At 44.5% G+C, this 27,510-nt stretch overlaps 1 protein-coding gene and 1 long non-coding RNA gene across 3 annotated transcripts; one reads left to right on the plus strand and one right to left on the minus strand.

Moving 5' to 3' along the window:
• Positions 1 to 255: 255 nt before the first annotated feature.
• On the plus strand, positions 256 to 17,268 carry PEX13 (peroxisomal biogenesis factor 13). 2 transcript variants are annotated; one of them, XR_013984782.1, is made up of 5 exons: positions 256 to 415; positions 9,465 to 10,162; positions 13,240 to 13,365; positions 13,947 to 14,326; positions 14,366 to 17,268. XR_013984782.1 is itself a non-coding variant. In XM_081001122.1 (4 exons), the coding sequence occupies exons 1-4, from the start codon at positions 366 to 368 to the stop codon at positions 14,243 to 14,245; spliced, it is 1,173 nt and encodes a 390-aa protein (XP_080857248.1). In that variant the 5' UTR covers positions 256 to 365; the 3' UTR covers positions 14,246 to 17,268. The 2 variants fall into 2 exon arrangements, 1 of the variants encoding a protein (XP_080857248.1); XM_081001122.1 differs by having other exon boundaries at positions 13,947 to 17,268.
• On the minus strand, positions 15,715 to 27,474 carry LOC308474679. The gene is made up of 7 exons (XR_013984821.1): positions 27,031 to 27,474; positions 26,164 to 26,387; positions 24,050 to 24,181; positions 18,938 to 19,096; positions 18,636 to 18,751; positions 17,870 to 17,975; positions 15,715 to 16,156 (listed from the first exon to the last, which is right to left on the minus strand). It is a non-coding gene; the product is annotated as an uncharacterized lncRNA (long non-coding RNA).
• Positions 27,475 to 27,510: the final 36 nt, after the last annotated feature.

A 27,510-nucleotide genomic window follows, 5' to 3' on the forward strand; every position in this document is an offset into this window, starting at 1 on the left:
GTTTTTTCCCCTTTAATTTTTTGGGGGGGCCCTCAAGAGAGTGGGGTCCTAAGCTATAGCTTGTTTAGCTTATACATTAATCCCTGGGAAAACGTGCAAAATATGTTTTCGTCGGTAGCCGAGCGGGGGCGATTGCGTTCCTTTGCTTTCGCCCGGCTTCCTTCCGCGCGCACCTCTTTGAGCTCGAGCCGCCGCCTGCGCGGCGCCACGCTACGCCGCAGCCAGAGACGGTCGATCCCCGAGCTCCACGCGTCGCTTGCGAGGGGCGGGGCCTCCTCCCTGGCGGGACCGACGGCTCGGCGCTCGCCTCGGGAGACGGCCGAGCCTGGGCGAAGGTCCGGCGAGGAGGAGGCGCCGCGAAGACGATGGCGGCCAACCAACCGCCGCCCCCGAAGCCCTGGGAGAACCGGAGGCTGTGAGTGCGGCTGGGGGCGCGGGGGGGGGGGAAGGGGGGGAGAACCCCGAGGCGGAGCCGCCGCCATTCCCTTCTCATCGGTTTATGGCTGTTAATAGGTTCCGGGGCTCACTTGCCGCCCCGAGGAGTGGGGGGGGGGGGGCGAATGCACTCTGTACATGCTCAGGGGCCACGCTCCTCCAAGGTCGTGGAGTGGCCAAGGGTGGGGGAGGAGGAAACACAAGCAGGTTCCGGGGCTCACTTGCCGCCCCGAGGGGGGGGGGCGAATGCACTCTGTACATGCTCAGGGGCCACGCTCCTCCAAGGCTGTGGAGTGGCTGGGGGGGGGAGGAGGGAACACAAAACAAACAGGTTCGGGGCACCAGGGAATCATTCCCCCCCCCTTCTTCCCTGAGCCCCCTGCTGGATTTCATCCTTCCAGGACCTTTCAGTGTTGGGTGGAGATGAGGGGTTTCTTTTTCACCCCACCAACACGGGATTCCTACATTGCAGGGGGTTGGACCATAGCTGTCAACTTTCCCTTTTTTTGCGGGAAATTCCCTTATTTCAGCGCCGTTTCCCCGCTGCTATCCCGGATTGTTAGATATCCTGTAGACAGGTGAGGCTGCTGATCCCTTATTTTCAAATCCAAAAGTTGACAGCTATGCTGCTGATCCCTTATTTTGGAGGCCCCTGATCCCTTATTTTCAAATCTGAAAGTTGACAGCTATAGGTTGGACTAGATGACCGCCAGGGTCCCTTCCAACTCTGTTGTTGTTGTTTAGTCGTGTCCGACTCTTCGTGACCCCATGGACCAGAGCACGCCAGGCACTTCTGTCTTCCACTGCCTCCCGCAGTTTGGTCAAACTCATGCTGGTAGCTTCGAGAACACTGTGCAACCATCTCATCCTCTGTCGTCCCCTTCTCCTTGTGCCCTCCATCTTTCCCAACATCAGGGAGTATTGGAGCCTCAGCTTCAGGATCTGTCCTTCCAGTGAGCACTCAGGGCTGATTTCCTTCAGAATTGATAGGTTTGATCATGGGTAGGCAAACTAAGGCCCAGGGGCCGGATCTGGCCCAATCGCCTTCTAAATCCGACCCACGGATAGTCCTGGAATCAGTGTGTTTTTACATGAGTAGAATGTGTCCTTTTACAGTGGTACCTCTGGATGCGAACGGGATCTATTCCGGAGCCCAGTTCGCATCCAGAAGCGAATGCAACTCACGTCTGCGTGCGTGGGTCGCGATTCACTACTTCTGCACATGCGCATGACGTCATTTTGAGTGTCTGCGCATGCGCGAGCAGCAAAACCCAGAAGTAACGCGTTCTGTTACTTCCGGGTTGCCACGGACCGTAACCTGAAAACGCTCAACATGAAGCATATTCACCCCGAGGTATGACTGTATTTAAAATGCATCTGCGTTATTTGTGGGGCATAAGAATTTGTTCATTCCCCCCCTTCAAAATACAGTCCCCCCCCCCAAGGTCTGAGGGACAGTGGACCAGCCCCCTGCTGAAAAAGTTGGCTGACCCCTGGGTTTGATCTTCTTGCAACCATGGGACTCTCAAGAGTCTCCTCCAGCACCATAATTCAAAAGCATCAGTTCTTTGGTGATCCTTCCAACCCTACGATTCTATTATTTCTCTTCCTCCCCCCTTCCATGGGGAAATATCACCCCCTCCCCCCATCTGATATGCCACTTTTCATTCAAATGAATCGCAAAGCGGCTTACAAACAATAAAGAATAACAACACAATAGAACATCACAAACGCAGCATAAATAGTGTAGAACAATTAACATCATCAGTGAGACAATTGCAGCCTATAAAACACTGCTAACGACATCTTAAAAACAGGCTGAACGTCACAATTGAAGCAAAAGTCGTGTTATAAGATTAATGAATCAATGCAGCATATATAATCTGTAAAACAATTTTAACAGCAACAAAATATCAGCCCCAAAATAAGCTAAGCACTGTTCTGTCCATAAGGGATGTCTTCAGCAAACTGGCCCCCTTTTCTTTTTTCTCACACACTTGGGGGGCAGGGAAGAGCAACAAGCCTCTTTCTTCTCCTCCTCCCCTTGATGGGGAGACATCCTCTCCCCACCCCCATAAAGGGGTGTATTCAGCCTTTCCCTTCTTGCTCCCACGCAACGCCCCACTTACTAAGGGGACGGGAGGTGGCAGGAGAGTTCTCTGTCTTCAAGGGGGAGGCAGATTCCCCCACCTCGCACTTATTTCATAAATAATTGCTTTATAAACTGCTAAGGAGGACTGTTTCCTCTCTCGTCTTCTTCCCCAGCCAGGCTCATCAAAGGGCCAGTGTCCTGCATAGGCACCCACAGTAATACAGACACACAAAAATAGGGAAGACATTGTCCTTCACCTGTCTGGTGCTGTCAGTGACGTTAATGACATGAAGGGGCTTGGGGAAAGGTCGCACGCTTGTTTTTCATTGCTGTTATTTTTGAAAGGTTTCACTTTATGCTGCTTTGGGGTGCCACCCAATGTTTTAGGAGCTATGTGAATAATGGTTGTTATTATGATGATGTTTGGATTCAGTTTCTGCTATCCTCACCTTGGACTCTGAATCGTGCACACATTTTACAAGAGAGAGATAAGTGTGTGTTTGGACAAATAATGGGATATGTGGGTTAAAGCTCCATATAGATTACCCCTTTGGAACTTCGAATTCTTCAAATCCTTTTCGGAAATCTTAGGACTCAGTGCTAGGATGTATACTATAAACTGGAACTGAAGAGTAAAAGGATAGTGTGTTTTGCAATGTGGTATTGTCCCACATCATACCCCTTTTATTATTTTGATTTTTCTTTCTTCATAGAATCATAGAATCTTTCAGTTGGAAGGGACGCAAGGGTCATCTAGACCAACCCCCTGCAATGTAGGAATCTCTGCTAAAGCATCCATGACAGATGGCCATCCAACCTCTGCTTAAAAACCTCCAAGGAAGGAGTCCATCACCTCTCGTAGGAGTCTGTTCCCCTGCCAAACAGCTCTTACTGTCAGAAAGCTTTTCCGAATGTTTAGTCAGAATCTCCTTTCTTGCAGCTTGAAGCCATTGATTCGAGTCCTACCCTCCAGAGCAGGAGAAAACAAGCATGCTCCCTCCTCCATGTGACAGCCCCTGTGATATTTGAAGATGGCTATCCTATCTCCTCTCAGTCTCCTCTTTTCCAGGCAAAACGTACCCAGCTCCTTCAAGCGCCCCTCATAAGGCTTAGTTTCCAGACCCTTGATCATCTTGGTTGCCCTCCTCTGCACACCTTCTAGCTTGTCAGCAGCCTTCTTAAATTGTGCTGTCCAGAACTGGACACCATATTCCAAGTGCGGTCTGACTAAGGCAGAATAGAATGGTACTATTACTTCCCTTGATCTGGACACCATACTTTTGTTGATGCAGCCTAAAATAGCATTAGTTTGTTTTGTTTTTTTGCTTCATCACACTGTTGACTCATGTTAACCTTGAGGTCCACTAAGACCCCTAAATCCTTTTCACATGTACACACCACAAGACCTTGGTGTTACTGGTAGCCTTGAATTTTGCTCCACCATCTGCACGCCGGCGCTCAGGATGGTCTACCTCCTTGTGGAAATTTTCTCGGTGAATCAGCAGCAAGTTGTTGCTTGTGTTCTGCTGCAATTTAGTGTGGGTCTGACATTCTTCCCCACCTCCCTCCCCTTTCCCAACAAAATGGGTGTGTTGGCACAGGAGTTCCAAAGTGGTTAGCATTACTCCCTACTCCCGGCAGATTAGGGTTGCATAACATGCCCACATATGTTGTGGTCCTGCCTACATGTAGGAGGAAGCTAAACACAGTAGGACTTGATTTCTGGGTAAGTGCATACATTTGATCCGGAAAGATATTTTCTAGCGGCATTACGAGATCTCAGGAGCCATGTAAAAGTAAACACAAGTCACATTGGGACTTCCTGTAAGCTTTTACTGCTTGATATGCTTCCTGTAAGCTTTGCTTCTTGTAAGCTTTTGCCGCTTGATATGCAGAAGCAGCTTCCTTATGATCATTTTGTAAAATAGGAAGTGGGTGCTGATTGGCTAGTGCATTGGCTGTCAAAACAGCTACTGAAGGAAAGTCCATGGAGTTCCAGACACCTAAAATTAAGCAAGAATGCTGTTGGGACTGTAAAGTTAATAACTATCCTGTGATGTAGTTAATGATTCCAGATTTGCAAATAGCTGTCTTCCTGCTGTGTCCGCTAGCAAGGAAACCTAAAGCTCTTTTAGGCTGTGTATCACTGACATAGTACGTCTGGGCAGTCTGGCTAGTTGTGAGAAATGTCGTGGACCTATTTACAGGGTGGTAAAGGTAAAGGTAAAGGTAGGGGAGGCGGCTGGCGCTGTGGGTTAAACCACAGAGCCTAGGACTTGCCGATCAGAAGGTTGGCGGTTCGAATCCCCGCAACGGGGTGAGCTCCCGTTGCTCGGTCCCTGCTCCTGCCCACCTAGCAGTTCGAAAGCACGTCAAAGTTCAAGTAGATAAATAGGTACCGCTCCAGCGGGAAGGTAAATGGCATTTCCGTGCGCTGCTCTGGTTCGCCAGCATGTGGTCATGCTGGCCACATGGACCAGAAGCTGTACGCCGGCTCCCTCGGCCAATAAAGTGAGATGAGCGCCGCAACCCCAGAGTCGGTCACAACTGGACCTAATGGTCAGGAGTCCCTTTACCTTTACTATCACTGACACAGTATGTCTGGGCAGGCTGGCTACTTGTGAGCAAGGAAATGTCATGGACCTATTTACAGGGTGGTAAAGGTAAAGATATCCCTCACTGTTAGGTCCAGTCGCGGACGACTCTGGGGTTGCTCGCTCATCTCGCTCTATAGGCCGAGGGAGCCAGCGTTTGTCCAAAGACAGCTTCCGGTTCATGTCACCAGCATGACTAAGCTGCTTCTGGCGAACCAGAGCAGCACACAGAAACGCCGTTTACCTTCCCGCCAGAGTGGTACCTATTTATCTACTTGCACTTCCCATTTTATACAGTGAGCAATTTGGATTAAGAGCAATCCAGTGGATCAGCTGAGACCTCAGTTTTGAACCCAGGTCCAAGGCTGTCCAATCAGTCTGTCCCTGCTGATATTAGTTGTGTCAACAGAATGTCTTCCGCCTCTTCCAGGCCATTCGGGAGTTGCAGCCTGGATTTGTTTCTGGTTTCAGCCACGTGCTGTGTAATCTGCATGGGCAGAGACGGCAGAGGAGATTGGCAGTTTCGCAATTAACCTTTGACACGAACCTGCAGCTCTAGCCTTCGACTTGAAATGGTTGCGTTGTATAAAGTCACTCAAAGGACCTGAACCTGCGCCTGTTTACTAGAGAAAGAAGTCCCACAGGGTTCAGTGAAACCTGCTCCCAAGTGAAAAGCAGAAAAGAGTATTGTGGCACTTTGAATCAGTCCCTGAAGATCAAGAGTCAGCATTAAATCTCCTCCCATCTCCACCAGTATGGGGGTGGGAGGGAAACAGCTCTGTCTTGATCTTCAGGTATCGTTCAAGGGAGGAGAGGAAACACATTTCCTGTCCTCCCCATTGCAGCACAGGGCTAGTAGGAAGGGGACTTCTGCCCCCAGCCGAGGGATGTGATGGAGAGGAAAGCCCCTGACAGTTTGCAAAGGTATATCACCTTCCTCTGGTGTGGTGCCATGCTAGACAGTCTTGGCATGCAGGAAATGGGAAGTTGCATTCCCATATTTTTCACTCTATAAGACACACTTTTTCCCTCCTAAAAAGTAAGGGGAAATGTGTGTGCGTCTTATGGAGCGAATGCAGGCTGCGCAGCTATCGCTGAAGCCAGAACAGCAAGAGGGATCGCTGCGCAGCGATCCTTCTTCCTGTTCTGGCTTCTAGGATTCAGAATATTTTTTCCCCCTTGTTTTCATCCTCCAAAAACTAGGTGCGTCTTATGGTTTGGTGCATCTTATAGAGCGAAAAATACGGTAATTTGCGATGCAGGAAGTGGTGTCTGATTTTGGGAGAGGGCTGGCAGACCACTGGGAATGGCTTCATGGGTCACAGGTTTTTTTTACCACCCTTGTTTTAAAAGACTAGCAGATTTTTAAAGTGTTCATGGGCTAAATCTCGCCGCATGAGATGCATTATCTTTGGCAGAGAGAATGCGAGAGATGTACACAGCGGGGGGAAATGTAAACAAAGGGGCCTAAAGCTTGTGAAGTGTAAGCGTAATAACAGTCTTATGAATAGGCTGCTGCTCTTATCTTGCACACATTTGAGTTTTGTGTAGAAATGTCACCGAGCTATTGTACAGCTTGCATTCCATGGTCTTTTACACTCACTGTTTACAATCTCCCTCTTCTCTCTGTGTGTTTATATCTGCAGATTGAGAATGATGTAGGTTCTGGTCCACGAAGCTTACACCATGAATAAAACTTTGCATTTTTAAAGCGCCACGAGTTCCTCTTCTTAACAGCAGACTTAACAGTGTTCCCGCTCTGGAATTTGTCTTCTTGCCTCCAAGCATGGTCACATCTACACAGTGGGCAGGATTCACAAGGACTTTCCCGTGTGCAATGGGGCTTTCTCCCATCTCCTCCCTCTCTGTGCCCTTTGGAACCCCTGAAATGGGCTTAGGGGTGGTCAGGATTGCTCCATCTGACAAGCTGCAATGCTTGAGCAGATGGAAAGTTTGTAATAGCACAATGTGGAATTCCACCCCATACGTTTAAAGTGCAGGGCTTCCCCCCAATAATTCTGGGGATTGTAGCTTATGCCTCACAGGGTTATAATTCCCAGCCTCCTTAGCAAACTACAATTTCAAAGATTCTTTGGAGGAAGCTGTGTGCTTTAAATGTATGTTGTGGAATGTGACCTAAGTGTTCCCAAGATTACAGCCCAAATTTAGGAAACCTTGCAGCTTCAGATTTCAGTTCATACCTTCCGGGCACTCACAGCAGCCAAGATTTTCTAAAGGCTGTTGCCATTCAATAAACGATTTGAACACATAAAATATGGGGTTCATCATCCCCATAACTTAAGCTCCTTTTCTGTGCCGGTGAAATGTCTTTGGGTTTCATTGCTAATTAAAACAAGATGCACTATTGCAATATTCCGTTGCCTTAATTGAAACCTCTCTCTTGAAAACATTATGGCTTCATGTTTGCAAAGTAAGCCATTTTATTCCCTTGAAGAGCCTGATATGCAACATGTTTTCATTAGTATTTTGCAAGTTCAGATTCCTTTGAAAATTCGGATTCCCAAATTCTTACATTGGACAAACTTCCATATATGAAGTTGCAAATAACCTGTATTTTGATCAGAACAGATGCACACACATTGTATTTTAAGAGATGTGTATTGATCTGCATGTTATGTGCCATTTTTAAAATTTTGTTGCATGTAGAGTAACCTGCTTTGTGTTAGAATGCCACAAGATATGTTTATGGCCATTAGCTTGGCATATTTATTACATTTAAAACAAAGTGCCTTAGTTTGTACAAGCAAAATTGCAAATAGACCCAGTTGTAGTCCACTTCCTTCTTAAAAGCTCAGTTTTCACCCAGACTTTCAGATCTTTCCCCAGGAGTGTTGGCACCCACAACAGGTTCTTTGCCATTTCTGCCACACCTTCCTCTGACCTTTTGAATCCTCCAGTGAGGCAATAAGTTGCCTGTTTCCAAATCGGTAAGCAGTTGTCTGTGTCACAGACATTTGAGGGGAAAGGTTGATAACAAGGGAGAGGACAAGTCTAAAAAGGCAGCAGAATTGGCATACTTCTAGTTTCTCCAAATAGACCAAAGGTCGCCAAAAGAAGGAAAGCAGCAATACACAAGCAATAAAGGACCTGAATGTCCCTCTTTGGTTGATGGCAGCATCCTGAAGGTAGCACATCATCTGCAGGGGCCCACATAGGCTATCCCTGCTGCAAGTGCAGAAATGCATTTTAGGATTTATTCCTTTGTGTGTCGTGTATATCCTTTTAGGCTTACCACTGGTGTTTCATGTGCGGGCTTGGGTGTGGGGGTTCCACAATGAATGTTGATTCTCTACAGGTAGAGATGCTTTCGTTCTCCCCAGGGCTGTTGCAGGATGCGTTGATTGAAGGCATGCATTTGTGACGGCTGTTCGCGAAAGGATTTGAGTGCAGGGCAGGGCACCTGCCTACATTCAGAGTCCTTAAACCTCATAGGCAACGAGGCTAAGCACAATTCCAATAGAAATAGACCACTGTGGAGCACAGCTGCTTGATTCCTTTGTCACATTTGCATAAGCCTCTAGCTTTGCACAACCATATGCAGAGCGAAGCTTTAGGAGTCATGGGGCGAAAGGAGTATGCCCAGATAACAGCAAGGCAGAGCCTATCGGTAACATGCCCCACCGGGTGACTAAAGACAATTTCTGTTCCAAATTCATACCTAAATCCCAGTTGGAATGGATAAAGGAAACCATCTTCACCCAAGACCACCCGGAACTGACCAACAACCACTTTTTCAAGCACTTTGCCTCGGAAGGGGATGTTTGCCACAGGCTTGCTGTTTTCAGAAGTGGCCTTGTTACAGCTTCCTTTAAAAGAGCTGGAACCTCTTCCTCTCTTAAGGAGGCATTTTCTACCCAGCAGACATCCTCTCCCTGCCTCACAGGAGCTCATGCACATTCAGCTGAGACGTATTCATCCCCAAACAACTGTTAGGTAATGCCTTTATTAGGACAGACTAATGAAACTTTATGAATTGGTCCTAATAAAGATGTTGCCATTCTGCTTCTGTTGAATGTCCATCCCTACCAACATTGGTTCAGCACAGCTGAACCGCAGTCTTTGTTCAATATGAACTGTCTATTGAGATTCAACATTTTTCATGTGTCAAAAACCAGAGCAGAGGATCAGTGTGTGGGGTTGTTGTTTTATAAGTCTAGTGTTTTAGTGATGCCTGAACCTGGGTCCAAAGAGCATAATTATAACATAGGCATAATTAATGTCAACTTCTAAGTGTACACACTGTTTGGAAGGAGTGTGGGATGAGGGATTATTTTTTAGCATAAAACCGTCCCGTGTGCTAACATTGAACTTGTGCATTTTAGATCTGCAGATGTGGGAGTTAGTCAGCTGACACGGCCCGGGCAGCCCACCCTCACCCGCGTGCCCCCTCCCATTGTGCCAAGGCCATCTCAACAGACTGGGAGCACGGCCCTGAGCTCTTTCAGGCCTTCGTACAGCAGCCCCTTCAGCTCAGGCTACGGCACGTACGGGAACTCCTTCTACGGAAGCTACAGCCCTTACAGCTACGGATATGGCGGCATGGGCTACAACCGGTTTCGGATGGACGACGTTCCCGCCAGCCGGTTTGTGCAGCAGGCCGAGGAGAGCAGCCGCGGCGCGTTCCAGTCCATCGAAAGCATCGTGCACGCCTTCGCCTCGGTCAGCATGATGATGGACGCTACCTTTTCGGCGGTCTACAACAGCTTCCGAGCCGTCTTGGATGTAGCCAACCACTTCTCCCGGCTCAAGATCCACTTCACCAAGGTGTTTTCGGCTTTTGCCTTGGTCAGAACTATACGGTACCTTTACAGGCGGCTGCAGCGGTTGCTGGGTCTGAGAAAGAATTCCGAAAACGATGATTTGTGGGCAGAAAGCGAAGGGACTGTGGCCTGTGCTGGCCCCGAGGAAAGGGCGGCCAACTCTGCAAAATCCTGGCCCATTTTCCTATTCTTTGCCGTTGTTCTCGGGGGTCCCTACCTCATTTGGAAGCTGCTGTCCACCTACACTGAGGACGAAACAGGTAAAGGAGTTGTTTGGGTTGTGGGGATCCAAGCACTTTTACAAATATTTCCCGGTCTATGCTGCTGGGCTGTGGGTAAAGCGAGCAAGTGGCAACACAGAATCAGGTTTCAATGAATGACTATGAAGGCAACCTGAAGGTGGTACCTCCGGTTGCAAACGGGATCCGTTCCGGAGGTCTGGCCGTATCCCGAAGTTTTCGCAACTGGAGAGACTGCTTCTGTGCATGCGCGCACGGCGGTAGACCGCTTCTGTGCATGCGCGAGCAGCGAAACACTTCCGGGTTTGCAGCTTTCGCAACCCGAAGTTTATGTTACCCGAGGGTAACGTAACCCGAGGTTCCACTGTATAACAATATGGACTTCAAACCGGTTTTGGACGATATACAGTATTGATTTATCCCTCGGCCCTAGTGTACATGACAGTGTTACAAGCAAGTCCACAGTACAGTGGTACCTTGGGTTACATACGCTTCAGGTTACAGACTCCGCTAACCCAGAAATAGTACCTCAGGTTAAGAACTTAGCTTCAGGATAAGAACAGAAATCATGCTCCGGCAGCGCAGCGGCAGCAGGAGGCCCCATTAGCTAAAGTGGTGCTTCAGGTTAAGAACAGTTTCAGGTTAAGAACGGACCTCCAGAACTAATTAAGTACTTAACCCGAGGTACCACTGTAGTTACTAGCAGCCTTCCAGATGGGTCCACAAAAGTTAGTGGCTTGCCTGGCTACAGACCTTTGCGGCCCAGTAAAGAATTTTCTCTCTTGCTGATCTGTCTCTTCACCTGGGATACTCCTTTGCCACAGGAGACCAGGCAAGCAGCAAGTTAAGAGCCAACCAAGTTTCAAACACCCCCTTCTGCCCTCTTCAGCCTGGATTTTACCCTCCCCTCCCTTTTCTGCCTTATCCATAGGTCAGTGTTGTATTTGCAGTGAGGCGACCTTGGTTTAGCATACATTCACTTAATTTTAAAACATCTAAGCTGCTTCATATTTAAGCATCTCTTTAAGCAGTGTGCAAATATACAGCAGGGGAAAAACGAAGCAGCATAAGAAAAACAGAGATACAACCTAACAACCAGTATTATAAAAGCATGCTAATAATAATAATAATCAGGAATTCAGTAATAACACGGTCTGATCTTCATGTTGTGTGGGAGAAGGGGATTTTTTGTGTGATTGTAGGTAGGATTAAGGGACGCGGGTGGCGCTGTGGGTTAAAGCCTCAGTGCCTAGGACTTGCCAATCGAAAGGTCGGCGGTTCGAATCCCCATGGCGGGGTGCGCTCCCGTCACGCGGTCCCAGCGCCTGCCAACCTAGCAGTTCGAAAGCACCTTCGGGTGCAAGTAGATAAATAGGGACCGCTTACCAGCGGGAAGGTAAACAGCGTTCCGTGTGCTGCGTTGGCTCGCCAGAAGCAGCTTGCCACGCTGGCCACGTGACCCGGAAGTGTCTGCGGACAGCGCTGGCTCCCGGCCTATAGAGTGAGATGAGCGCACAACCCTAGAGTCTGTCAAGACTGGCCCGTACGGGCGGGGGTACACCTTTACCTTTAGGTAGGATTAATAATGGTTAATGTGGGAGGCAGATGGGGAAAATGATAGCAAGCTGAGGTTCTGAAGGCGTCTGACACATATATTACTGCAGAGCTCTACAGCCTTGGACAGTAGCCAAAAGGAAAGTGAAATAACAATAAAATAAAGAGAAATAGGGCCTTTTGCTGCAAACCAAATGGCAGGCATGTTAAGTGTTAAGCTCGTCTTTTACCTGGTGCTTAGATGCTCTTTACACCCCACCCCAAGGGTAGAATTGATTTCTCTCAGAACAGGAATGCACTATAACATGACAGGCCTCTCTGGTTTTCTGCAGTGAGTGTGAGTTAACCATATGCTCTTACCACCACCCTGAAACAAAAGCTCTGCCCCTTCCAACCAGCCATGCAAACAGTGTTCATCAACAAATATTCTCCATCAACAATCCTGCCTATTGCAAACACTAACTGCAATTTATTTTAAAAGCAACACTTTATTTAGGCTTTGTATTCTTGCTTGCTTTTGTGTTTGTCTTGTTTAAAGTTTGAAATAAGCTGTCTACAGCCAGCAATACGCTTGAGTTGATAGAAACCAAAAACATTTGATGTCCCCCTCTCTTAATACCCGTGGCATTTCTCGTAATTTAGGAAGGCACCGTTTTCAACCTGATCTCATAACAGGAGATGTCATTGCATTGCACTTTGCTCAGCGATGGCAAAGACTGGACTGGGAATTTGTAGTTCAGCTGTCAGCTACTTTCATGGCTGAACAGAGAATCTAACCTCAGGTCTCGCATGTCCCACTCTGTTCCAAGGCCACAGCGCTATGCTTGGTGTTATATGCGGGTCCTGCCAAGAGATTCTAAAGGAGGGTGAGAAGAGCAGGTTTAGATACTGTGCTTCCCTAATTTCAGCTTCGAGGTGGGAGGGAGGGAGGAACAAATCTTGCTTTTATGTACCAGTATAATGAAAAGGGAATTTAGAACACGTTCCAATACCTAGTGAATGTTCAGTGTTCACCCTGGAATTTGAAATGCTTTGCTGGAAAAAGGCTTTGAAGGCGTAAAACACTTAAGTATAACACATACGTATCATGGGCTGACTTTAACCGAACAAGTTAAGCACTTTAATTTGTGTGCACCCTGGCCTTCTGCTAAGGGGTTCAGTCAGGTTTGGAAATCACTTCTTGGTTGGTTGCCTCTGGCAAATTGAGATTGTCTCCAAACAACCACTTACAAAAAATTCTCTCTTTCTTTGTAGCTCACAAATGACATACATCAGTTGTGTGTGTACATTTGAGCTTTCCTGTTAGCTTTTGAACTTATTTATGAGTCTGAGAGGTTTCAGCCTTGGCACAACAACTAAGGGACTTGAATTAGGGCAGCCTGAAAGTTGATAGCTTGGCTCATGAGCTGTGTAGCAGAGTACGGAATTGAACTGGATTTCCTGTACCCCTTGCACCATACTGACTCTCAAAGATTGTTTTCTAAGAGACTGTACTGATCCAGCAGAGTTATGTTGACTTATTTATCCCTTGTTCTGTGGAACAGTTTCCAGCAATTGGGCAAGTGGAGAGGACGATCATGTTGTTGGGAGAGCAGAATATGATTTCAATGCTGTTTCGGAAGAAGAAATATCTTTCCGTGCTGGCGAAATGCTAAAATTGGCACCCAAAGGTAAGATGGTTTTGATTCATTGTGATTTCCCACCCCCAGATATGTCAGTGCAGTATCTAGGAAAACAGAAGAACATTTACGCTCTTGACCTAACTGTATGTTAAGGGACAGTTTGAGAACTTTAGGGGCAATTTGTTTGTCTAACAGGAAGCAGTGGCATTTCTTGCAGATGGTTACTTGTTCCATAGAAATACCTACATCTGCAGTCTTTAGATTTGTTGTATAACTTGTGTCAATGTACTCAAACTAGAGGTATGCAACTAGAGTTGACTGGTTTAATATATTGTATGAAGTTTCTGAAAGCTAGGCTTCACTGTTTCTGTTAATGACATTTGCTAGTTCTTTTTGAAATCTTGACATTTCAAAGTCATTGATTTGGTCATTGAACTGTTTTATTAATCATTACGTCTCAAGTGTGCTCTTCAGATTGGTTTTCACTCAAGTCTCAAGGTTTGAGAAGGTCACACAAAATCTAAACGAACTGGTCTTTGCAGAATTCTCCAAATACTTTCAACAACTCAGTTATCTGTTCATGGGCTCCTCTGCGAACCACTCACGTCTGTCTTTCTTTTTCTTGCCAGAACGACAACCCAAAATACGTGGCTGGCTCTTGGCCAGCCGTGATGGCCAGACTACAGGACTTGTTCCAGCTAATTATGTCCGAATACTCGGCAAAAGGAAAGGAAAGCGAGCCGTAGAGCTGGAGAAGGTTACTGAGCATGAGCCGGCACTCAGCAACGCCACTTTGATCCCAGGAGCCACAGCTTCCGACACCCTGGAAGAGCAAGAAGCTGCCTTTGAGTCTGTTTTTGTAGAAAATAATAAAGTCCCTGTCACATCCAGCTCTGCTGTGCTTGGTGGAGACAAACAGGACCTTTGATGCATTTATCAGAGTAAGCCTGTGGTGGTCACAGTAATTCTGTAGGGTAGGCATTCAGTAGTGATGTAGCGGAACACTGTTGTTGACGGTATCCAGGTACTTGCTGTTCACACCTGGTAGAGTCATTGGGAGGGATGTTTTCAGTCTAAGCCTGTGCTTGGTTCTTTTGGCATTGAACAGTTGTGTTAAGCAGGCTAGCATCCATTTCATTATCTCAGGCGCGGGTGAGTTTTGGAGTGCAGGAGACTTGGCACCTTGTCCTGTTCAACGGAAGGAGCTGGGCTGAGAGGTTCCCCAGGCAGCTATCTGCTTTGAAGTCCTCCTCAGGAACTGAATACAGCGTCATTGTGGCCGGTTCCAAGAAAGAACATGTTTTCACCAAGTCTTCACGCATAGTGCAAGATTGGTTTTCTTTCCCTCCTTACACCCAGTTTTTGTGAGATGAAGAATCTCTGGCTCATGGGGATATCAGGAAACCTTTTGGGGGAGGTGAATTAATATTTCCCTAAGTTAGTAGTTCCGTATGGAAGGCACTTTAGAACTGACAGCAAGCCTAGTTAATTGTAGTTCCAAGATGTGAGGCGACATGTGCTTGGTCCTCTTTTCATAGATAAGCTTTCTACTCTGAGCTTTGAAAGTTGCTCCTTTGTGCTGCCTTAGACACCTGTGCTTGAAGCTTCATTCATTCTTCATGTCATTCTTTGCCCGGACTAGTAGGCAATTGCTCTTTAACTAGAAATACTGCATTACTTTTTCTTCCAGTTCAGGTTTGCGACATCTGTGGCTCTGCTTTTTTCCTGTCAACTGCAAGCTGATTTATCAAGAATACCTCATTGAGGCTCAAACTGCACGTGACAGCAGATCTGTATGTTTTAAATCCAAATCTGCCACTATTACATGCAGTCTCAGCTTCAGTGTTTAGTAAATGTAATATATAAATCTGATTTTCTCATCCCTTACAATTGCAGGTATGAGCTGATAGTCATCCTTTGACATCGCTCTACTAAGGATGCTAAACTTTGCTCCTATAAAGGTTGAGGTGTTACTTTACAAAGCTGGACTGACATGAAAATGAAACTTGTTTTCTGAAATCATGTTTGCTACTGTATTGATGCCACACTATTCTGAATAGTGAGATAAAAATCCAGGTTGATTCTGGGAAGATGTGATAATTGATAAAACTAATTTCATGCTGCAGATTCTTAAAGTGGTAAACCAGAGCTCTACAATTTCTGTAGCAGCTATGAACTTCCAGTGTGACACAACTCATATTCATCTTTGTAGACTGTTTTAAAATAAAATACTGAGACTGACACAAGTGCATCTTGGATTCTGTCAATCTTAAATCACAATCCTTCTATGGAGTACCTGAAGCCATTAACTCACATGGTCCTCTGGTAACCATGTGATGTTATAGCTGCTCTGGGTTAGGGAAAATCAGGATGAGATTTCTGGATGGACCAACTGCATTTTTGTTATTTTACTTTAATTTAAAAAGAAAAAAACCCCTTACATCCTGCCAGTTTTCAAAAAGGAATCCAAGGTGGCTTACAGCCACAAAAACAACAAGCAATATAAAAATGAAAACCACAAGATACATTAAATTGCCATCATCATAAAACAGCAATTAGCACAGGAAGCGAAAAATCCCTGTATGTAACAACCCATAAACAAGATTAGGTAAATAGAGACACCACTTGTGCCCCCCATACAAGACAGATTACACAACATGGAAATCCAAGGGCACTTCAGATTCTTCTCTGGTTGAGTGCAAATACGGCACCTCTCAAGATCCTGCCTCATAGCTCCTAGGAGTGGCCATCCTGGGAAATAATCCTTGGAAGAAGCAGACACACCTGACCCGAGTTGCTCGCATGACTATGGACTGATCTCTTTCGATTTGCAGTCTCTCTGCACAGAAAAAGAAGGGAAAAAATGGGGCGGCTGAAATGTACTAGGAAAGTTATCTTCACATGTAAAACTTCAAGATTTTAACTAAATATTTGCTTCCCTCCCCTCCCCTCAAAAAAACCCAAGCCTATTGAAAAATAAAAGTGGCTAGGGTGGGTAGTGGGAAAATGTTCCACATTTTCATTAGACTTACACTTTGTGAGATCTAAATGTTACAGATTATTTTTTTCAGGTAATACTGTAGTAAAATCAGCAGGTTGAAAAGTGTTTTGCTTAAAAAGGATTCATTATTGATTTACTAAATTTCCAGACAGGTCCTAAATGTATTCACTTAGAAGGAGGTCCTACTGAATTCGATGGGGCTTGTCCTAGGACAGGGGTGTCAAACTCAAATTCATCGGGGGCCGCATCAGCAGTTTGGTCACCCTCAAAGGGCCGGTTGTATATTTATGTTTGTGTACACAAAAACACAAACACCCCACACTCTTCCCCACCGGGCGACCCACCACTCACCTTAGCTGCCATTGAAAACAACGCCGCCGCAAGCGCCCTGTCACGTCATCACCACGCGCCGCCGGCCGCGCTCGCGTCCTTCCCCCACCACCACCACAGAGCGGAGGCTTCCGCTGGCCTAGAGCGGACCGGAAGGGCAGGCGGGGCGGGGCGTCGCCATGGCGGCCGAGGGCCGAGCCGGCCAGCCGGCAGCGCCGACAGGGACCAAGATGCATGCGCTGAAGAGGCGGGAATAAAAAAAAAGTGAGAATAAAAGGTGAAGGCTGGCGGCGTCTACACAGGCCACATGACGAGGTCTGGTGGGCCGGATTCGGCCCGCGGGCCTTGTGTTTGACACCCGTGTCCTAGGAAGTACCCTTGGATTGCAGTCTTTACTTTATACTTGCTTGAACTATACTTAACAAACTGTCATATCTATGCATATTGAACTTCAATAGATAAGTATGTATAGCGGACCTTGACTCTGACACTTTGACTCTGCTTGTTTTATTGGTGCCAGAATGAAAATTGATGTAAACAACCTACTGTAGATATACTAAAGGTTTTATCATGCGGTTGGATTAACCTTGATGAATCTATTAAATGCCGTTGAAACTTGATTGCAGCACTGATTTTTTTTTAATTCACACTGAAATCACAATACAATTGAGTGAAACTGGGGCTATGGGAACATTTCAGGTAGAAAAGTGGCTTTTGATGTTTCCCTTCTGCTCTGTAATCTTATAAATTGAGGAAATGACTGTATGGGTGGGTGGGCTTCTTGGGGGGATTTTATTTTAATCACACCTGTGGAACAGATAAGGGAATGTGTCTTGTTGTGTGTGGGGCATCAGAATGCAGCTATATTGAGAAATAGCAGGAAAGGTGTACAAAGGTGATGGTGGTTTTGGAGTCGCAGAGTACAAAGGCCACTTAAGATTAAGCTGTTCTCGACTCTGAAGTTAATAATGCAACTTGAGGGAATCACAAAATGCTGTTTTATACATGCCTAATAAAACACAAATTTCAAGATGGATTGTTTGCTTTTTGGTAAAAAAAAAAATTGTTTTATCAGTTCCATAAATGCATAGGAGAAACCTAGCCAAACAACACGCAAATTGCTGCCGCAAAACAAGGTACAGAACATACAAATGTTTTATGGAAGGTTGTTTTTTTAAATAATGTTCCAGTAGACGCCGAAGCACGTTTTCCTTCTCTCACCTTTTTTGCATTGAGTTCTTTTTCAAGTTTTGTTTTGAGAATGTGTGATTTCTCCATGAATTTATTTATTTCTCTCCTGAGTTCATCTGTCTGTTGTTGACGTTCCCTGCAAGAAGGAAAACAAATTCCATGAGGCAGTTTCAGTACAGTTAGGACAAGTCATTTATTGTTGTAATAGAGTTATTTATTAAGAAAAGCCCTTCTTGACCAAAGATCCACCTAGCCCAGCATCCTTTTTTTCTACAGTAACCAAGCAGATAATAGAATCATACCCTCCGGAGCGGGAGAAAACAAGCTTGCTCCATCCTCTATGTGATACCCATTAGATCAGGGTTTCCCAAACTTGGGTCTACAGCTGCTTTAAATAAGTGAAGATGGCTATATCTCCTCTCAGTCTCCTCTTATGAAGAAGCACCTTAATTTTACGATTCATGAAGCGCCTCCCTATGTAACAGCTGATGTGTGATCTTATGATACTTTGAACCGTATATAGTTTTGATTCTACCATATAAATAGTCTGCAGGTTTGAGGATCCATAAGCAGTAAATACATTACTATTTCACAGTCTCATGCCCCATATTACAAATGAATGAGCAGTAAACTTAACCTGCTGCCCTGCACAGAAAGAAGCTGCTTGAATAATCCATTGATTTCAATGGGATTAAAGACAGTCTGTTAGTATGGATGGCAGCCTTAGTTAAAAGTTACATCTTCAAGATTAGAATCATTTGAGGAGATCCTGCTTTCAGACATTTGAACACCGTACCAGGATTTTTCTTGGAAGGTACCAGAAATATATTGCTTTATCTTGAGAATATTTTCTTCTCTGCGCCTTATATCAGCCTCACTCTGCTTTTTCATTTCGAGCACCAGCTCTGCATGCTACAAAAGGAAGCGACATCACAGTGTGATTACTAAAGACTGAGGGATTACTAAATACTGAGGGATAAGTTTAGTGTGAAAAATGTTTACTTTCCAGATAAGGTTTTAATGTGCATTAGAATGAAATAATAGTAACCTAAATAAAGCAAGAGCAACAAATTATGCCTGTTTTCCTTTGTGACAAACCTGTGTTTCTTGCTCCTGAATTATTTTTCTGTAACGTGCTACAGTTTCATCAAGCAACTGGCTCTGCTCCTTGACTAAATGTTCTGATTCTTCCAGTCGCCTTTCAGTCTCCTTCTGGTGTTCTTTTTCTAATTCTATTGCTGTTCTATACTCAGTAGCCTGTTAAAATAATAATAGTAATAATAATAATATTCAACCCAATTATACTATAATCCTATATTTGCTTATTCAGAAGGAAGTCCTTCAAATCCTTCCTCAAAACAACGTCCTAGTTTCATTCCTGCTTCCTAGTTTCATTCCTAATCCTAGGTACAATAATAGAATCATAGAGTTGGAAGGTACCTGAGGGTCATCTAGTCCAACCCCCTGCAATGCAGGAATCTCAACTAAAGTGGCCAGTAAATACATATTGTTATAGGTTGAGGAGGGTGAGGAGCCTCGTGATTCTCCACCTGTGAAGTTAGAATCTACATTATGAAACCTGGTGTACCGGTCAAACAAGTTCCTTGGGTGGCTTCACCAGTGTCTTAAAGAGTTCTAAGAAGAGAGGTTTTGCAATAGTGGCAACTGCTGATGCTTCCAGGAGGGGAGAAGGCACCTGGGTAAATGCCCGAAGGAGAACAAAAAGCCAAGATAGTTAGTTTTTTGATTTGGCTGTGTTGAATCCAAAGCTAAATCCCCTTGCAGGTCATCTCTAGGAAGTTAGTGAAGAGGAAAGATCTATTAGAGTGTTAATGCTGTGGTCCCTTCCGTCCTATGCTTAGGTTGTATACAGGTAAAAGTAAAGGGACCCCTGATAATTAGGTCCAGTCACGGACGACTCTTGGGTTGTGGCGCTCATCTTACTTTACTGGCCGAGAGAGCTGGTGTACAGCTTCCAGGTGATGTGGCCAGCATGACTAAGCCGCTTTTGGCGAACCAGAGCAGCTCACGGAAACGCCGTTTACCTTCCCATAGTACCTATTTATCTACTTGCACTTTGACATGCTTTCGAACTGCTAGGTTGGCAGGAGAAGGGATCGAGCAACGGGAGCTCACCCCGTCACGGGGATTCTAACCGCCGACCTTCTGATCGGCAAGCCGTAGGCTCTGTGGTTTAACCCACAGCGTATATAGTTGTATATAGAAGTCTACAAAACCATATATCCTAAAGGCACCACAGTCTTCATTGACTTTTGTTCCAAGGAAACGGAACCCTGGGTCCCCCAGGAGTCTCTCACTGCTCAGAGAATAGGATGCATGCAACAATATTCTTTTCCTGCAGGCTCTGGCTTGCACGTGGATCTCCTTTACCTGAAAAAGCTGCTGTAGAAAAGTAAATGCAATGAAAACTCCTCTGCACACACAGATTTGTTCTCCTGAAGCAAATGGAGTAGTCTGTGTTAGGGCTATGCACAGATCCCTGCCCCCGCCCACACACTAACCTGGGTACCACCTGCCCTGCCCCGGATTCAGCCCCAAATCAATTCAGGGGTGGGGCTAATGGTTTAGTTAGTGTTTCCTTCCCCCCACCTCACCCCAAGAGCAGGAGGGTGCAATCCTGCAGAGTGTTGCTTACAGGTGCCTTCTCTGCACACAAGGGGCTCCAGAACACAACACGTTTTTAATTACAGTGGTACCTCGGGTTAAGAACTTAATTCGTTCTGTGGGTAAATCTCCAGGACCGGACGGTTTGACTTCAAGATATTATAGATCTTTGAAAGAATGGTTAGTACAGCCATTAAAAGAAGTTTGTAATGAAATATTGGAAGGGAAAAGGGCACCAGAGTCGTGGAAGGAAGCATACATCACACTTATACCGAAAACAGAGTCCGAAAAGACACAGCTCAAGAATTACCGCCCCATATCTTTGCTTAATGTGGATTATAAAATTTTTGCAGACATTTTGGCTAAAAGATTAAAAAAGGTACTAGTAGAAGAAATTCATAAAGATCAAGCGGGCTTCCTCCCGGGCAGACATTTGTCTGACAATACGAGGAATATAATCAATATTTTAGAAAAACTACAAGTGAATATTAACACTAAAGCAGTTTTGATATTTGTGGACGCGGAGAAAGCCTTTGACAATATTTCCTGGAGTTTTATGATGAAGAATTTACAGGGGATGGGGGTAGGCCAAGGTTTTGGAAATGGTATAGGTGCAATTTACTCAGAACAAAAGGCTAAATTAATTGTAAATAATGTAGTGACGGAAGAATTTAAGATAGAGAAAGGAACACGACAAGGTTGTCCAATTTCCCCATTGCTTTTTATATCCGTCTTGGAGGTTCTCTTAAACATGATTAGAAGGGACCAAATGGTTAAAGGTATACAAGTCGGAGCTAAACAGTACAAATTGAAAGCATTTGCCGATGATTTGGTACTGACATTACAGGAGCCAGAATCTAGTACCAAAAGAGTATTGGAATTGATTCAAGAATTTGGTCAGGTTGCGGGTTTTAAGCTGAATAAGATGAAAACTAAGGCTTTAGAGAAAAATCTGACAGGGATTGAAAGAGAGAGGTTTCAGAAGGAGACAGGATTAACATTGGTTAAGAAAGTAAAATACCTAGGGGTCAACATGACTGCTAAAAATGTGAATTTATTTAAGGATAACTATGAAAAATGCTGGTCGGAAGTGAAAAAGGATTTTGAAATATGGTCAAATCTGAAGTTATCATTGCTAGGCCGAATTGCTGCGATAAAAATGAATGTATTGCCAAGGATGCTGTTTCTGTTCCAAACATTGCAAATTTTGGATAAAATGGATTGTTTCAAGAAGTGGCAGAGAGATATTTCTAGATTTGTCTGGCAGGGCAAGAAGCCCTGAATAAAATTTAAGATATTAACCGATGCTAAAGAAAGAGGTGGATTTGCCCTGCCAGACCTTAAACTTTACTATGAATCGACCGCGTTTTGTTGGCTGAGAGAATGGCTGCTTCTTGAAAATACTGACGTGTTGGACCTAGAAGGTTTTAACAATGTATTTGGGTGGCATGCATATCTGTGGTATGATAAGATTAAAGCACATAAAGCGTTTAAAAACCATATTGTCAGAAAAGCACTGTTTAATGTCTGGATAAGATACAAGGACTTGCTTGAAAATAAAACCCCTAGGTGGCTGTCACCAATGGAAGCGAAGGCTCAGAAAAAGCTCAGTATGGAGGCCAATTGGCCGAAATATTGGGAAATTTTGGTACAAGAGGGAGACAGATTAAAATTGCAGAGTTTTGAAAAACTAAAAAACAGAGTGCGAGATTGGCTCCATTATTACCAAATATTACAATTTGGATAAAAAAATTGGCTTCCAGGTGGAAAAATCAAAATTGGAAACAGAACTGTTAGACCCCAAAACTAAGAACTTATCAAGAATGTATAACTTGCTGTTGAAATGGAATACTCAGGATGAAACGGTGAAATCAACTATGATTAAATGGGCACAAGATGTAGGACATAATATTATGATGGCTGACTGGGAACAGTTATGGACCACAGGTATGAAGTTTACGGCATGTAATGCCCTAAGAGAGAATATAATGAAAATGATCTACAGGTGGTACATGACACCAGTCAAGCTTGCAAAAATATATCACTTGCCCGATAATAAATGTTGGAAATGTAAAGAGACTGAGGGCACATTTTTCCCCCTTTGGTGGACATGCCCAAGGATTAAGACATTCTGGGAGATGATTTATAATGAAATGAAAAAGGTATTTAAATATACCTTTCTGAAGAAACCAGAGGCCTTTCTCCTGGGCATGGTCGGCCAATTGGTGCCAAAAAAGGATAGAACTTTTTTTATGTATGCCACAACAGCAGCAAGAATACTTATCGCGAAGCATTGGAAGACACAAGATCTACCCACCTGGGAAGAATGGCAGATGAAGGTGATGGACTACATGGAATTGGCGGAAATGACTGGCAGAATCTGAGACCAGGGAGAGGAGTTGGTGGAAGAAGATTGGAAGAAATTTAAAGTTTATTTACAGAAACATTGTAAAATTAAGGAATGATAGAAGGATGTTGGAATGAAATAATGTGGTTTTAGCAAAAATGCTATAAAGGATTAAGGGAAAATAGATTGCTAAATGGTGAAGGAGGGGAAAGTAAAGTTACATTATATTAAGATAGAATAGAGGACAAAAACTGGAAAAGATGGAAAGGATTTGCTGAAATAGTTAATTGAACTAGAATACAAAAAAGGGAGGTGTGAGGAGGTCAAGGAAATAAGCAAATGAAAGATAAGTTATGGGAAGATGTATTCTATTTTTTCTTTTTTCTTTTTTTCTTTTCTTTTCCCCCCCCTTGTTTCTTTCTTTCTTTCTTTTTTGATACTATCGTGATGTGATGTTTTGTATTTCCTAAATATGCTGTTTTTTTTACTTTTTCTTTTTGTAACCCTTTAAAATGCAATAAATATTAATTTTTTAAAAAAGAAAGAACTTAATTCATTCTGGAGGTCTGTTCTTAATCTGAAACTGTTCTTAACCTGAAACACCACTTTAGCTAATGGGGCCTCCCACTGCCGCCGCACAATTTCTGTTCTTATCCTGAAGCAAAGTTCTTAACCCGAGGTACTATTTCTGGGTTAGCGGAGTCTGTAACCTGAAGCGTATGTAACCCAAGGTACCACTGTACAGCATTTCCACATTTATCAAACGAGGTTCCATATTTTCAACAAAATCATTATTGGAAGCTAAGTCTTCACTCCACATCTAAAGATCAACAGAGTAGAGTCTAGGCAGTACTTGTCATTGAGGAAGTCCTTCCTATTAACAGTCCAGTTCTATGCATGTCTACACAATTAAGTCCAAACAACTTCAAATGGAAATTACTCCTAGGGAAGTGTGCACAGCATTTCAGAGTATGAAATCTGAGAACCCAAGATGTTTTAGATGTACAGCAAAACTGCAACATGTGAATGTTACAAACAAGTATTTGAAAATACATTATTTAGATATAATCCTCAGATTTGCTGTGTCTTCTCAAGGAAAAGTGGATTATTGAGCCTCTGGTGAACTGCCTGCCATACATGATGGTTAGGCTAAATTTGGCTTGATGGGGTCACATGTTGTACGGGTTTGATTTAACGCTTCAGTGTCTCATAAATCAGTGAATCTGAATTTACAATACCTGGTCTTTTATTATTTTAGTTAATCTTGATATTGATGACTCCTTTTCTTTTAGAATACCTTTGAGCTGCAGGTGTTTCTTTTGCAGAGCTTTAAACTTTTCCAGAGAATTGTTCTCTTCGCCTAAGGATGCCTGTTTGATAATAAAGATGCTTGTTGAATTATGGTTAATACAAATGCAAAATGAACTAGAAATTGTTTTCATGCCCCCTAGTGGTTACAACTAAATTAAGAGCACAAATGTGGTTGCATGGCAGATTTGTATAACAGCATTATGAAATTGGCAGTTTTATTTTCAGTTTCTTTCCTAGTGATCTCTAGCATGAAATTTGGCCTTTTCATGGTTGCTGCACACCGTTTACAGTTTTAATCAAGCTATCTACTATGACCCCAAGGTACAGTGCATGCGCATGAAATTAAAGATTTTTTTGCTCCAACATGCATCACTTTACACTTGTTTACACTGAATTGCATCTGCCATTTTATTGCCCATTCTCTCAGTTTGGAGAGATCTTTCCGGAGATCTTCGTAATCTCTTTTTGTTTTAACAACCACGAACACGAATTTACGGTCATCAGCAAACCTGGCCACATCACTGCTCATTCATAACTCTACATCATTTATGAACAAGTTAAAAAGCACAGGTCCCAGTACAGATCCTTGGGGGATTCCACTTTCTATTTCTCTCCATTTGGAGAAATGTCCATTTATTCCTGCTCTTTGCTTCCTGCAACTTAAACGATTCCTGATCCACAACAGGACCTCTCCTTTTACTCCTTGACTGCTAAGCTTACTTAGGAGCTTTTGGTGAGCTACTTTGTCAAAGGCTTTTTGAAAGTCCAAGTACACTGTGTCAACCAGATCACCTCTATCTAAATGCTTGTTGTCACTCTCAAAGAATTCTAATAGGTTTGTGAGACAGAACTTTTCCTTGCAGAAGCCATACTAGCTCTGCTTCAGTAAGGCTTGTTCTTCTATGTGCTTGTTTATTTTATCTTTAACAATACTTTCCACTAGTTTTCTGGTGACAGACATTCAGCTAACTGGCTTGTAATTTCCAGGATTCCCCCAGATCCTTTCTTAAGAATTGGTGTTACATTGGCCACTTTCCAGTTCTCTGGTATGGAGGCTGATCCAAGGGGTAATTTACATATTTTTGTTAGATCAGCAATTTCACATTTTAGTTACTTGAGAATTCTCAGGTGGATGCCGTCCAGACCTGGTGATTTGTAGGTTTTTATTCTGTCTATTATTTTGGCTGGAACTTCATCTTTTGTCATCTCTGTTCTGTAACAATCCCTTCCTGTGTTCTCTGAAATCATGACTTTGTTCATTCATTTTTTATCAAACAGCCAGATAATGTAATTTCCATATAGCTATCTTCTGATGTTTTCTGTGCACTCTTTCCGTGTTTCCCAGACATGATTTGTGGCAATTATGCTGGTAGCAAAATGTAATTGCAGCTTCAGCTAACCCAGGGTGGACAGAGAAAAGCACTGCTAAGGCTTTTCAGGGCTTCTATGCCCTTAAACACCTCCTTTCTTCAGATTCAATCTATTTTATTGCTCCCTGTTGATTATAGCCTGTGTTTGGTCATCTTGACATTACTGGCTTCCATTTTTAAATTCTACGTATACCACCAAACATGCACAATGTCACCTCTTGCTGTTGTTTTTTATGTGCCAGAATATTCTAATAAAGAACAGTCACTATTTCAAAATATATCACCCTGTGTTGATTTCAGCTTTAATCTATTCTATCTCATCTGTTCTTGTGAATTATACAGTGGTACCTCGGGTTAAGAACTTAATTTGTTCTGGAGGTCCGTTCTTAACCTGACACTGTTCTCAACCTGAAGCACCACTTTAGCTAATGAGGCCTCCCGCTGCCGCTGCACCACCGGAGCATGATTTCTGTTCTCATCCTGAAGCAAAGTTCTTAACCCGAGGTACTATTTCTGGGTTAGCGGAGTCTGTAACCTGAAGCGTCTGTAACCTGAAGCATATGTAACCCGAGGTACCACTGTATAGGGGACCTATAGGGGTGAGTTTATGTTGTTGTTGTTGTTGTGTTCTAAGTGGAAAAGGGAAATCTCGCATGCACTTTTTGTCTTACCATAGGGTCACTCCCAACTTTCCTGCTTCTTGTTTCTTGATTTCCAGTTGCCGCACCAACTGTGCCAGGTGTAACTCTTGGTTTGATAGCCCTGTCTGTAAGAAGTGACCCAGGACTGCATTGTCTGAATGGTTCGTGGTCTTTAAAGGCACGTCCTCTAACTTTCAAAGCTTGGGATTTCATATGGGTCATTTTCTCTGGTGTCTGCTCTCAGGTTGGCTTACCTATATGTAGAAAGGTAAACAGATGTTGAAAGGTGCAGTATAAATGGATAAAACAAATACATTCACAACATTCTGTCGGTTACACTGTAGTGTGCACAGATGGAGAATCTGTGGCCCTCCAGATGTTATTGGATTCCAACTCTGATCAGCCTGAGGGATGATGGGATCTGTTCTCTGGTGGGCCAAAGGGTCCCCATCCCTGCTCTAGGGTGACCAAAAAACAGAAGCTACCTAATGTCAACTATGTCGCTTGCTTTTTGAGGGGATGTAGGGGGTAGGGAGAAGCAACATTAGTTAGTAAGGAAAATGTAATACAGTCATACCTCGGGTTACAGATGCTTTAGGTTGCGTTTTTTCGGGTTACGGACCGCCGAAAGCCAGAAGTACTGGAATGGGTTACTTCCGGGTTTCGGCGGTCGTGCATGTGCAGAAGTGCTAAATTGAGCTTTGTGCATGCACAGAAGCGCCAAATTGCAACCTGCGTGTGTGCAGACGCGACACTGCGGGTTGCGGACGTGCATCCCGCACGGATCACGTTTGCAACCCGAGCGTCCACTGTAAATAAATAAATATTATGTATAACATATATATTATTTATATATTATATCTGATTAGATTTTATATATATATAATGAAATCATACATATAATTATATGAAATAACTTGACGTCAACAGACGGAGGTTGTCCTGCGAGTGACGTCACGTCGCAGATAAGGTGGGCCCGGGTGACGTCACGACCAAGCACACGTGGGGGGTTTCGCGGGAGAGCCCGTCCCGTTACGCTCTCTTTTCCCTTCCCCAAACAGCTCTCGCCTTCCTCCCTTCTTCCCCCTCAGAGAGAGAGAGAGAGAGAGAGAGAGAAAGACGCCTCCCCTGAGAGGCTCCGCCAGCGCCGCAGCCGCCGCAGTAGGCCCGATGCCGCCGGTTGCTAGGCGACGGGACGCTGAGGGGGCGGGGCTGCCCGCCGCGGGAGAAGCGAGACGGAGAGAAAGAGAGAGAGAGAGAGAGAGAGAGCAGAAGGGCGGCAGGGGAAGGGAAGGGACGGGGCCGCTGCACTGCGGCAAAGCCAAGCCGCGGGCGGGCGCTCACGCCCCTCCCCTCCCCGGCCCCTCTCATTGGCCC

The sequence above is a fragment of the Podarcis pityusensis genome, assembly GCF_964106645.2.
Source record: "Podarcis pityusensis genome assembly, chromosome: 3".
Classification (NCBI taxonomy): Eukaryota; Metazoa; Chordata; class Lepidosauria; order Squamata; family Lacertidae; genus Podarcis; species Podarcis pityusensis.